The sequence below is a fragment of the Oncorhynchus clarkii genome, chromosome 20 (assembly GCF_045791955.1).
Source record: "Oncorhynchus clarkii lewisi isolate Uvic-CL-2024 chromosome 20, UVic_Ocla_1.0, whole genome shotgun sequence".
NCBI lineage: Eukaryota > Metazoa > Chordata > Actinopteri > Salmoniformes > Salmonidae > Oncorhynchus > Oncorhynchus clarkii.
Window position 1 is genome coordinate 12,808,831 of NC_092166.1, and position 9,378 is coordinate 12,818,208.

Consider the following 9,378-nt stretch of genomic DNA (forward strand, 5'->3'; position numbering starts at 1 on the left):
AACCCAATTGAGATTGTTTGGGATGAGTTGGACCACAGAGTGAAGGAAAAGCAGCCAACAAGTGCTCAGCATATGTAGGAACTCCTTGAAGACTGTTGGAAAAGCATTCCAGGTGAAGCTGGTTGAGAGAATGCCAAGAGTGTGCAAAGCTGTCATCAAGGCAAAGCTGTCATCAAGGAAAAGGGTGGCTACTTTGAATAATCTAAAATCTGAAATATATTTTGGTTACAACATGATTCCATATATGTTATTTTATAGTTTTGATGTCTTCACTATGTAGAAAATAGTAAAAATAAAGAAAAACCTGAATGAGTAGGTGTGTCCAAACATTTGACTGGTACTGTATATATTTAACTATATTGTTCAACTTTATCAATAATATGTATTTCGTCTTCCTACAGAGATAAAACACATGGTAGAGAATCATAATTTTTCTAAATGTTGTCTTCAATTGAAAAACTCAGCTTATTTGGCTACTCCTTCTGCTGTTGTTTTGAGATCTATGGCGTTTTTTTTACTCATTCCAATAAAAACTGCTTAATCTGACACCAGTCCCATAACAACTTCCAGATGGCAATTTTTTTATTTTTTTTATTTTATTTAACAAGGCCAATCAGTTAATTATAAACAAATTCTTATTTACAATGACGGCCTACCCCGGCCAAACCCTAAAAAGGACGACGCTGGGGCAATTGTACGCCGCCCTATGGAACTCTCAATCACGGATGGTTGTGATACAGCCTGGAATCGAACCAGGGTCTGTAGTGACACCTCTAGCACTGAGATGCAGTGCCTTAAACCAATGTGCCTCTCAAGAGTGGCCATTATATTGTCCATTCTGTTGCCAATGGGCAATGGAAATGCCATTAGTCAACCACCTACCTGGCTCTCGAAGAACTCCATCTCCCTGCGGGTGGCCTCATGCCTCCACATTTTCAGACACACCAGGAAGCTGATGAGATACATCAGCATGTTGATGAAGATGAAAGCCGTGCCAGCCATCTGTCCTCCGTCAACCCGACACAGGCTGGACATTATGGGGTTAATGCCAATGGTCATGTAACACAACCCCCCACGTTTGAGGTCATTCAGGTACACGATACCAGCCGCCATGTAGAGGAGGAACAGGGCGACGTTGATGATGCCTTCTGTGAGCGGCCACCAGGGTGAGTCCAGGAGAATGGTACGGTAGTACATGGTCAGCCCTATCACCAGTAGGAGGATGGTTACAATCCACGTCAACCCAACCACCGCCATCACAAATGGAGTCATGGGTCCATTATAGGAGTTCCCCGACGTGCCATGACTATTGTTATACGGTCCATAGGCGTTTGACCACTCACTGTCCTTATAGATGTAGGCACAGACACAGGCAAGGACCATACCCCCAAAGAGAAGTTCAAACCCAGCCAGGAGTCTTAGTAACCCAGGCCAGGATTTCATATAGGAGTACTTAAGTTTGTAGACTTCCACCTTCTCCGCATAGTACTCAGCTGGATGGATACTGGTCAACTCTGATTCCTCTGGAAGATAATGTAGTTGGTCGTTGTCTATGGGACTGTCCCTCAACAAGGGCCTACGGGAACTCTTGCTGGAGGTCCCCAGTGAGTCCTGAGTGTCCCAGTACCTCCTCTCTATTATTGGGCTGACAGGTGGACTCACCCTGGACCCATTGGGCACAATCTTGACCCCATTGAAGCTCAGATCAGAGTCTGCATCACCTTTCCCCAATTTGTGGAGAATACTGCCCCATGATTGGATGAGGAGGGTTCTCAACCTGCCCTTTAGGGTCCCCTCGTCCTCACCATCACCCTCTCCTTGTACATGTGAAGGAGTGATGGATGAGTGGGCAGTGGAGTTTGCATCATGTGAAAGGTTATCCTCAAAGTTTCTCTGAGGTGTTAGCTCTGCTGGGCCATTGTTCGAGGAGATCCTCTTCGAAGAGGAGTTCCCATCCACACTCTCAGGGTCTCCGCTCTTGAATATCTTACTCCAGTTTTTCATGCTATGGGCTGATATACAGTCAGTGGGCTTATTTAATCATTGATGAAAGATGAAGTTAATTTTCTTGTCGTAGAGGAACTGTGTGAATCAAAAAGGAACAAAAAACAAAACAGGCTTAGGCCTACTGTAATAGGGATTTAGCATTTTTGAATATGTATGCTGTGTATTTTTTCACTTGTAATAATTGTTGATATTAACTAACATTTTGACCAATTAATCCTGTATTTACATTTTCATTTGAATCATTTTGTAGACGCTCTTGTCCAGAGCGACTTACAGTTAGTGCATTGATCTTAAGATAGCTAGGTGAGACAACCACCTATCAAAGTCTTAGTAAGTACATTTTTCATCAATAAAGTAGCTATCAGCAAAGCAGTGCGACACTCTTCGAAAAAAAGGTGTTATCTAGAACCTAAAATAGTTATTCAGGTGTCCCCATAGTCCAAGTCGATATTCATGTACTAAGAAGGAATTCCCCTCGACTACGACCAAAAGATGGGGAAAACAAACATTATTTCCCATTGACCGCCATTGTAAAAGAGCCAACTTCGTTGTCAATTTTTTGTTATACAGAAATAACAAAACATGCCGAAAAGCTGCTGTGTTGTTCAATGTAACCAGGTCAAAAATCTCTACCTACGGTTCGCAACGCTCCCACATAGGGAAATAGATATTGCAAGAAGAGCGCTGTGGCTTCAGACTATTCGGCGTGGTAAATGTGTGGACCTAGTGTCCATGTGTGTGGAAAACATTTAATCACAGGTAAGACATTTAACTTGTTTAGTATAGTCTGTTTGTAACTCCACTCACTAGTTGCAACTGTATACAGTGGTGGGAAAAGTACCCAATTGTCATACTTGAGCAAAAGTAAAGTTACCTTAATAGAAAAGGACTCAAGTAAAAGTCACCCAGTAAAATACTACTTGCTGTAAGTAAAGTTAAAAATATATACTTAAGTTTCAAAAGTAAATGTAATTGCTAAAATATATTTAAGTATCAAATGTATAAGTATAAATCATTTAAAATTCCTTATATTAAGCAAACCAGAAGACACCATTTTTGTTTTAATTTTATTTATGGCTAACCAGGTGCACACTCCAACACTCAGACATCATTTACAAACTAAGCATTTGTGTTTAGTGAGTCCGCCAGATCAGAGGCTGTAGAGATGACCATGGATATTCTCTTGGTAAGTGTATGATTTGGACAATTTTCCTGTCCTGCTAAGCATTTAAAATGTAACGAGTACTTTTGGGTGTCAGGGAAAATATATGGAGTAAAAAGTACACTATTTTCTTTAAGAATGTAAAAGTTTAAAAATATATAATTGTCACGACTATTCCCGTTCGGGTGGCGCTTGTCACCGGTCTACGATCCCTTTTCGTTTTGTCTAATTGTTTTCACCTGTTCCTTGTTTTGGGTTGAGGTTATTTAAGTTCAGTTAGCCCGCCTGTGTTCGTGTGTGCTTGTTTGCTGTTTTTTGGTTCAGGAGTGTCCTGGCATTTTGGAGTGTTTTACACCTGTGTTTGGCTTTACCCTCTTTTGTTAGCTCTGATTGTTCCGGGAATAAATGTTTTTTCCTAATCCTCTGCGCCTGACTCCACACACATCACTCTTCAAATCCTTTTTTATTTATTTGACCTTTATTTAACTAGGCAAGTCAGTTAAGAACAAATTCTTATTTTCAATGACAGCCTTAAGGTTAACTGCCTGTTCAGGGGCAGAACGACAGATTTGTACCTTGTCAGCTCGGGGGTTTGAACTTGCAACCTTCTGGTCACTAGTCCAACGCTCTAACCACTTGGCTACCCTGCCGCCCCAGAAGCCTGACAGAAGCCCGCACCATAAACTATGGAGTCAGTTCAATTGTTTCCCCAAATTTTCTCCTTCTCTCCAGCACAAGGCGCTAGTCGATTCAGGCGAAGCTGGGAACTTTATAGATTGCGGACTCGCCCAGAGGTTGAGGATTCCGTTAGTACAGATAGATCCCCCCTTTCCAGTGCACTCCTTAGACAGCCGACCATTATGGTCAGGGCTGGTCAGGGTGGCCACGGTTCCACTGGAGATGTTTACGCAGGGGGATCATAAGGAGCTGATTCGTCTGTTCCTTATCGATTCACCTGCTTTTCCGGTGGTGCTGGGGGTTCCCTGGCTGGCTAGTCACAATCCTAGGATTTTGTGGAGACAGGGGACTCTCCAGGGGTGGTCTGAGGAGTGTTCAGGCAGGTGTGTAGGAGTTTCTATCGGTACTACGAAGAAGGCGACCCAATTACCACCCCATCGACAGGGGGATTGCGTGATAAACCTCCAGGTAAACGCTGCACTGCCCAAGAGTCACGTATACCCATTGTCCCAGGAGGAGACGTTGGCTATGGAGACATATGTCACGGAAGCTCTGGGACAGGGGTACATTCGGCCCTCCATGTCACCCGTCTCCTCAAGTTTCTTTTTCGTGAAGAAAAATGAGGGAGGTCTGCGTCCGTGCATTGATTATCGAGGTCTCAATTCCATTACGGTGGGTTTTAGTTACCCACTACCTCTCATCGCTACGGTGGTGGAATCATTTCACAGAGCGCTGTTCTTCACGAAACTGGACCTCAGGAGCGCGTATAATCTGGTGCGTATTCGGGAGGGAGATGAGTGGAAAACCGTGTTTAGTACCACATCTGGCCATTATGAGTATCTTGTCATGCCGTATGGGTTAAAGAATGCTCCAGCCATCTTTCAATCCTTTGTAGACGAGATTCTCAGGGACCTGCACGGACAGGGTGTGGTGTTGTATATTGACAATATCTTGATATACTCCGCCACACGCGCCGCGCATGTGTCTCTGGTGCGGCTGCTGGAGCATGACCTGTACGTTAAGGCTGAGAAATGTGAGTTTTTTAAACAAGCCGTTTCCTTCCTGGGTTATCGCATTTCCACCTCGGGGGTGGTGATGGAGTGTGACCGCGTAATCCGTGCGTAATTGGCCGACTCCGACCACGGTAAAGGAGGTGCAGTGGATCTTAGGGTTTGCCAATTACCTCATTGCTGAAGAGGGGGCCGGTGCGTTTACAGTGGTCGGCAGAGGCGGACAGAGCTTTCCTCCATTTGAAGGCGCTGTTCACCGACGCTCCGGTGTTGGCGCATCCGGACCCCTCTTTGGCGTTCATAGTGGAGGTGGACACGTCCGAGGCTGGGGTTGGAGCCGTGCTCTCACAGCACTCGGGTACGCCACCGAAGCTCCGCCCCTGTGCTTTTTTCGAAGAAGAAGCTCGGGCCGGCGGAGCGAAACTATGATGTGGGGGACAGGGAGCTGTTAGCTGTGGTTAAAGCCCTGAAGGTGTGGAGACACTGGCTCGAGGGGGCTAAGCACCCTTTCCTCATCTGGACTGACCACCGTAACCTGGAGTATATCCGAGCAGCTACGAGACTGAATCCTCATCAGGCAAGGTGGGCCATGTTTTTCACCAGATTCAGATTTATGATCTCGTATAGACCAGGTTCCCTTAACACTAAGGCCGACGCGCTGTCCCGTCTCTACGACACCGAGGATCGGTCCATCGATCCTACTCCCATCATTCCGGCTGCGAGGCTGGTGGCACCGGTAGTATGGGAGGTGGACGCGGACATCGAGCGGGCACTAAGGGGGGAACCTGCGCCTCCACAGTGCCCGGAGGGTTGTAGGTACGTGCCGCTTGTTGTCCGTGACCAATTTATTCGGTGGGCTCATATTCTACCCTCGTCGGGTCACCCGGGGATTTCGAGGACAGTGCGGGGTTCTGGTGGCCCAACTTAGCTAAGGACGTGCGATTCTATGTCTCCTCCTGTTCGGTGTGCACCCAGAGCAAGGCTCCTAGGCACTTGCCTAGAGGGAAGTTACAGTCCCTCCCTGTTCCACAACGGCCATGGTCTCATCTATCGGTGGACTTCCTCACTGATCTTCCCCCGTCTCAGGGAAACATGACGATCCTGGTTGTTGTGGATCGGTTCTCTAAGTCCTGCCGTCTTATCCCGTTGCCCGGTCTCCCTACGGCCCTACAGACTGCGGAAGCTCTGTTCACCCACGTCTTCCGGCACTACGGGGTGCCTGAGGACATCGTTTCTGATCGGGGACCCAGTTCACATCCCGAGTGTGGAAGGCGTTTATTGAACGTCTGGGGGTCTCGGTCAGCCTGACCTCGAGGTATCACCCGGAGAGTAATGGGCAAGTGGAGAGAGTGAACCAGGAGGTGGGTAGGTTTCTGCGGTCGTATTGCCAGGACCGGCCAGGGAAGTGGGCGAGATACGTCCCCTGGGCTGAAATGGCCCAGAACTCACTCCGCCACTCCTCCACCAACATGTCACCATTTCAGTGCGTGTTGGGCTACCAGCCGGTCCTGGCACTGTGGCATCAGAGCCAGACCGAGGCTCCTGCGGTGGAGGAGTGGGTGCAGCGCTCTGAGGAGACCTGGAGGGCTGTCCAGGAATGACTAAGACAGGCGAGTGGACGGCAGAAGAGGAGCGCTGACCGTCACCGCTGTGAGGCCCCCGTGTTCGCACCGGGGGACAGGGTCTGGCTCTCGACCCGAAACCTGCCCCTCCGCCTGCCCAGCCGGAAGCTGGGAACGCAGTGTGTGGGGCCATTTAAGGTCCTGAGGAGGATAAATGAGGTGTGTTATCGATTACAACTCCCTTCGTATTATCGTATTAACCCCTCGTTTCATGTGTCTCTCCTCAGGCCGGTGGTAGCTGGTCCCTTGCAGGAAGGTGAGGTACGGGAGGTCCCTCCGCCCCCTCTGGACATCGAGGGGTCCCCGACATACACTGTGCGGGCTGTGCTGGACTCGACGCCATATTGGATCCATCTATGCTGAGGGAATTCCATCTCCTCCATCCGGATCGCCCTGCGCCTCGCCCTCTGGGTCGTCCTCGAGGCCGGTGTCGGCGCGCTGCAGGAGCCGTGCATCGGGGAAGGGGGGGGGTACTGTCACGACTATCACCGAAGGTGGCTCCCCTTCCCGTTCGGGTGGCGCTCAGTGGTCATCTAGCTGCTACCGATCTCTTTTCCCCTTTTCGTTTTGTTTGGTCTAATTGGTTTCACCTGTTCCTTGTTTGGGGTTTTGGGTTGGGGTTATTTAAGTTCAGTTAGCCCGCCTGTGTTCCTGCAGACTTGTTTGCTGTTTTTTGGTTCAGGAGTGTCCTGTCATTTTTCCGCTGTACAGCGTGTGTACCGGTGTAGTACATTTTGGAGTGTTTTACGCCTGTGTTCTGCGTTACCCTCTTTTGTTCGCTGTGATTGTTCCGGAATAAATGGTTTTTCCGAATCCTCTGCTACCCATCACTCTTCGAATCCTGACAATAATTAGTAAAGTAAAATACAGATACCCCAAAAAACAACTTAAGTATTACTTTAAATCATTTTTGCTTGGCTGTGTAGTCAATTTGTTTGTGTTGTTGGTCTTGGCTAGCTTAATGTTCCAGTTGGTAGGTAGTTATCACTCACTCACTCACTCGCATGGCTGCTAGCACCATCATGAAAAGGGTCATGAGGGAACCCCTAAAAGATTTTGTTTTTCTACGAGAACGCTTTAGAACAGGCAATGTTGAAAAGTCATCTTTAGACATACTTTTCTTAAATGTAGCTTTGTAATTGACTAAAACAAGCAGACAACAAGAAAATAGTGTCTGAAAAAGGTCAAGTTTTTGCTGTGAGCCAATGGGGTAACCTAGGTAACCACAGCTTGTTTTCCCCACAGGCAGACTTGGCTGTAACATTCTATTTAATACTAACTGGGACTATAGGAGAACCCTTTGAAGAACCCTTTTTGATTCCAGGTAGAACCCTTTTGAGTTCTATGTACAACCCCTTACAAAGAGGGCTCTACATGAACCCCAAAAGAGTTCTACCTGGAACCAAAAAGGGTTCTACTATGGGGCCAACCGAAGAATCCTTTTGAACCCTTTGCTTTAAGTGTAGAAAAAAGTGTGAGTGTTAGTGCAAGAAAATGGGTGTTAAAGTTTATCTCTTATTTTTCCCTATATGACATCATGTTCTACTTACCCCCCTTTATTATAATGATGTGGCACAGATATGTTACTATAGGTCAGCTAAAAATAGAGCTCCACAAGAATGTTTGATCTTGAGAAAGAAAATTACTGTGGTGGAATGTTTGTGAAACACTTTTTCTTTACAGCACATAAATAGCCTCTCCCTCACAGGAGTCTGAGGAAAACTCATTTATCACATTGTGCAGTCAATGTCAGAAACAGTTCAGGTTCTCAGCGGGAACATGCTGTTTCCAGCTCCTCGCTTCCAACTCAAAAAAGGAGAAAACAAAATTGCTTTCTGGTTTAAACTGTGCATTTCTACATTTCTACCTGCTACAACTCACAAGACAAAAGAGGCTTAAAACTTACCTTTCGCTCACAATAAACTGACACGTAAGCTTAACGTCTACACAAATTATCAAACTATAACTTCAAATAAAGTCCTAATTAAATCCCTCTATGATTTTCTTTACATGGAAAGTCAGGTTTATATGTGATGTGGAAGTTAGAAACTTCCTTTAAAATGTAGGCAGCTTACCTTGTTGTTGCTAAGGACAAGTTCCACACTGGCCAGTTCTGAGTAGCACAACTGTGATGCAGAAACTGTGATGCAGAAACGGTTCTCAAAATGATGTGATGCAGAAACTGTTCTCAAAATGGCTGCCCCTACAGCAGGCCCAGCCAGCTCCTCTCAGGTGACTCAGCTGTGTTATCGCAGGCGGTCGAGCTGAGAGGGAAGCAGAGCTTGAATATTAAACCTGACCAGCCCTTGTGTTGGTGCTGCCGGGTGGCTGGCACCGCTAGGCTAATCTCTGTGGGAGAACGGCTATAAATATTTACATACAAAACCTAGATAGTGACAACTCTGAGAGAACACTGCTCAAACTTCTCTGACGCTGAGTGTATTTGACCTCGGCAGGTGTTTTGAATGTGTTTTGGAAGAGAATAGTATTTTACCTCAACAGGTGTTTTGAATGTGTTTGGAAAAGAATAGTATTTGACCTCAACAGGTGTTTTGAAAATGTTTTGGAAGAGAATAGTAATTTACCTCAACAGGTGTTTTGAAAATGTTTTGGAAGAGAATAGTAATTTACCTCAACAGGTGTTTTGAAAATGTTTTGGAAGAGAATAGTAATTTACCTCAACAGGTGTTTTGAATGTGTTTTGAAAAAGAAAATACTTCCCTATTAAAGAATTATGTTTATTCTGAAAAAGGTTATCTCCGGTAATACCAAATCTATTCTGTGAATTCATCAGGGGCATCTCTCCAGTTTGATATCAATCCTACCCTATTAATCATATTACAACCACTATCTAAGATCTGCAAAATAGCTTATCTCATTATCTATAATTCAATTATAT

General features: G+C 45.9%; 1 protein-coding gene across 1 annotated transcript in view; it reads right to left on the minus strand.

The window, feature by feature from the left end:
- LOC139376854 (uncharacterized) overlaps window positions 1–8,718 on the minus strand; it is a 34,526-nt gene extending 25,808 nt beyond the window's left edge. Inside the window, exons 1-2 of the mRNA XM_071119813.1 lie at window positions 8,555–8,718; window positions 883–2,082 (exon numbers count right to left, since the gene is read on the minus strand). Coding sequence (XP_070975914.1) covers window positions 883–2,004 — 1,122 coding nt within the window. The 5' untranslated portion in view covers window positions 2,005–2,082; window positions 8,555–8,718. The remainder of the gene's footprint in view (window positions 1–882; window positions 2,083–8,554) is intronic.
- Window positions 8,719–9,378: the final 660 nt, after the last annotated feature.